Raw genomic sequence first — 3,382 nt, 5'->3', positions numbered from 1 at the left:
ATATTGGACACTCGAGAAATTGGAATCGCAGCATTCGAAGAATTTCTTCGCGCTGAAATCATAAAGTTTTATAAAAATGTGTCGATTGGAATCTCGTTAGTCGTTAAAATTTCGAAAATATATTACAAAAACATCAATTTCAAGATCTAATAATTGTAAAAAAATCGAGGATTGTTTAACCTTCTCGATATCCATTAACGTCTCGGAAAATCGATTTTTTTCTTCCTTTTGTCGAGATTAAAATAATTACACAAAATTCTAACGATTTCTCAAAAATGGTATACGAAGAAACGATATCTTAAATTTTAATTTATTCAAACGAGAGAATCTGTAATGAAACGATTCAAATTTGATGAAAATAAAGTTGGGGACACTTTAAGAAACTTCCAAGTCATTAATACAGTTTCCCTTTCTCTTTAAAATCCTTATCGAGAGACTTGGCTAAAGTGTTTCAAGGAGAACAATAATTTATAACTCGAAAGACTTACGTTACGAGAAGTAAATAATTATTCCATATTTATTTCGATATAAAATTCACGACGGAAAATATCTTCACTCATTTTTTTCTTTTTTATATTCTACGCTTGTCAATTAAAGTTATATTAGTATCGTTATATTTGAAAACAAGGATAAAAATTTCTAAGTCGTGAGAAAAGAAAATACATTTTTAAAATCGAATTTCATACGCAGCACGAGTTTAACTTTTTGACAAGCGCGACGAAGACCAAGTAACTTAACTACCAACAACCACAACTCGTCAACCAACAAACTACGGTCGAACTCCGTCCACAAATCGTATTACGCAAACGTCACATGTTTATACCAGATGCGTAGCGTGACATTCAAGCGCAAACGTATTCAGCACGTCTTAGAATCCCTTGAGCTGTTTAAACATATATGTATATAATATTATATATAAAGTTTAAATCTTTAAATTATCCATCGTGTCAAATTCTTTAATCTAATGCAAATGTGCAGGCAAATCGATTTAGAGAGAAAAGACATGACGAAGAAGAAAATTAAGCAATTTTTCGTAGGAAGCGTATAACCTAACCTAACTTTGTTGCACGTGTTAATTTACAAGATTTCTCGAATTGTGAATTGCGTTTCTCCTGAATCCTTTATATTTCTATCGCTATTGCTATTGAAGGAACAAATTAATCTCTAAGCCCTTATCGAATTTCCTAAATGATTTATCATCTTTGAATAAAATAACTTTTATCTTCACTGCAAACAATGAGAATTTCAAACAATTTTAACTTCACTTTTATATTATTATTCACTTCATTTTCGAAATTGTTTAAAAAAAAATGATTTTCTAAGAATTACACACCATTAAAAACGAAATTTAATAACAATAACGTAGTTATTCGGTTGCAAACATCTTCGTATCGTCGATTTAACATTTTCGAAATATCCATATAATTTATTTGGTTACAAAGTTTGGTTAACAAGTCAACGTCTCTTATAAGATGTTGGAACTCGAGTGAAAGATGAATATCGAGTCGTCGAACACGTGAATTTGCCGCAGAGTAGAGAGGCAGACGAAGTTTAAAGGTTAAACCGATGAATATGTAACGCGAGGCAAGCGCCACCACCGTGAAACTTTACGTGTTACAGTCTTTGAATACATTGGACCGTTGCCGTGTTAGTTGCCGTGACGAATCTGGTTAAAAATCTGGTTTAACTTTGGCCGGGGATTAATTACATACGGTTGGTACAAGATTTCAATTTCGCTTAAAATCTATCGGGAGATGGATTATTCGCGTTAAAAAAAAAAAGAAAAAAGAGATAGAAAGAGGAAGGATATTATTTTCGAGAGAGTTATAAATTATTAGAACAACGTTCGAGGACACGCTCGTCGCGCTCGCTCTCTAATTATTCTGTTTATGCTTCTGAATCCCGCATTGTATATCCCGCAACCACATCGCACATCAGCCCGCGTTTGCTCGATCATCGCCCACGTGAACCAAGTTTAATTACTTTTGTAATTGATACCCGTATAATATGAATATTATATACGCAAATAAATTATTTTGTTTCTCGTAATCTCGAAATAAATCTTATTATCACGATAAAATTACCGGATATATATTACGAGTCTTTTGCCACAAAAGATTTTGTAACAAATTTTTTTCTTATATTTCTTTTCAAAAACAAAAATGAACCGAAATATTTATTTCACGCGTTACGATAATCAATATAAATGTAGGATATTTCAAATTGAGAATTAATTTCTATTGATTTAATGAATGAAAATTTTCTCGAGGAAAAATACGATTTTTTAAAAAAGGGGGGAGGAAAGAGGGACGAAAATGGTTCTTGGTCCCCCAACATCGGTTAAATCGAATGGAATAAGTAGCGAAGGGATAATGGAGAGTGAAAATCTGTCGAAACAGGTCGAATTGATGGCAATGATAGGCGCCAATCTGAGATTTGGGATCGGCGCATCGGGTAACGCGTCGTCAAACGCGACCAAGGTGTTCCAGTGTCATCCAGGGGGCGCGACAGAGGCCAGCCTCATCTTCGGCCTCGGCGCTCTGGGCATGGGAGCGAACTTCCTGCTGATGGCCCTGATTCTGGCCAAGCGACAGTTGCGAAGGTAATTTTTAAAAGTAATAGAGAAACTTTTAAAAATTCAAAACAACAATTGAAATATATCTTGCTGGAGAGTATGTTCAGATGAAAAAGTAAGAATTAAATTGATTGGAATTTGTGAAATTCGACTGAGAAAATTTATTTTCGATTGAATGAAATCATTATCTGATAAGGAATCTAGATTATATAGGCTTAGAAAAATTAAGAATCAATTTTTTTAGTAGTACAGTAAAAGTCCCTCGAAAATTGTAATCAAATTATTATTGTGGAATCAAAATTTAATGTAATTAAAGTTTGCAGCTTGCTTTGTAGTTTGTCTGACGTGTAAAAGGAATCAGTTAGTGAAAAAAAAAGAGTCAATGAGAATCGATTCTGATGTATATCGGAGTACAAGTGAAATCATGTTCGAGACATTGACAAGATACATCACAATCATTGCAATAATGATTCTAACATACATCAGAGATGTCTCGTATACTTCTATCCTATTAAAAATAATTTTTCCAAAAACTATGATTGAGTGTATGATTCTAGAGATGTCTCATGTATTTCATATATTTTTATAAAATTAGAAATAATTTTTCCAATGACTTTTCCAATAATTGAGCATACAAGATACATCACAATCATTACAATAAGGATTCTAATGTACAATAGAGATATCTGATGTATTTTATATACAATAATAGTTTTCCAAAAACTGATGATTGAGTGTACAATTTTAGAGATATCTGATGTATTTCACAAGATACATCACAATCATAATAATAATGATTCTAATATA

General features: G+C 32.4%; 2 protein-coding genes across 5 annotated transcripts in view; one reads left to right on the top strand and one right to left on the bottom strand.

Annotated features, from left to right (window-relative positions):
- Positions 1 to 3,382, bottom strand: part of LOC102670698 (midasin) — a 115,876-nt gene that overhangs the window by 83,115 nt on the left and 29,379 nt on the right. The window lies entirely within an intron of this gene.
- LOC102680688 overlaps positions 1 to 3,382 on the top strand; it is a 56,083-nt gene that overhangs the window by 36,943 nt on the left and 15,758 nt on the right. For all 4 annotated transcript variants that reach the window (XM_006608667.2, XM_006608665.2, XM_006608668.2 and 1 more), the window contains exon 2: positions 2,400 to 2,602. In XM_006608667.2, coding sequence (XP_006608730.1) covers positions 2,409 to 2,602 — 194 coding nt within the window. In that variant the 5' untranslated portion in view covers positions 2,400 to 2,408. The remainder of the gene's footprint in view (positions 1 to 2,399; positions 2,603 to 3,382) is intronic.

The sequence above is a fragment of the Apis dorsata genome, unplaced genomic scaffold (assembly GCF_000469605.1).
Source record: "Apis dorsata unplaced genomic scaffold, Apis dorsata 1.3 scaffold_41, whole genome shotgun sequence".
NCBI lineage: Eukaryota > Metazoa > Arthropoda > Insecta > Hymenoptera > Apidae > Apis > Apis dorsata.
Note: the sequence above shows the minus strand (reverse complement) of the source record. Positions and strands in the feature narration are given on the sequence as shown.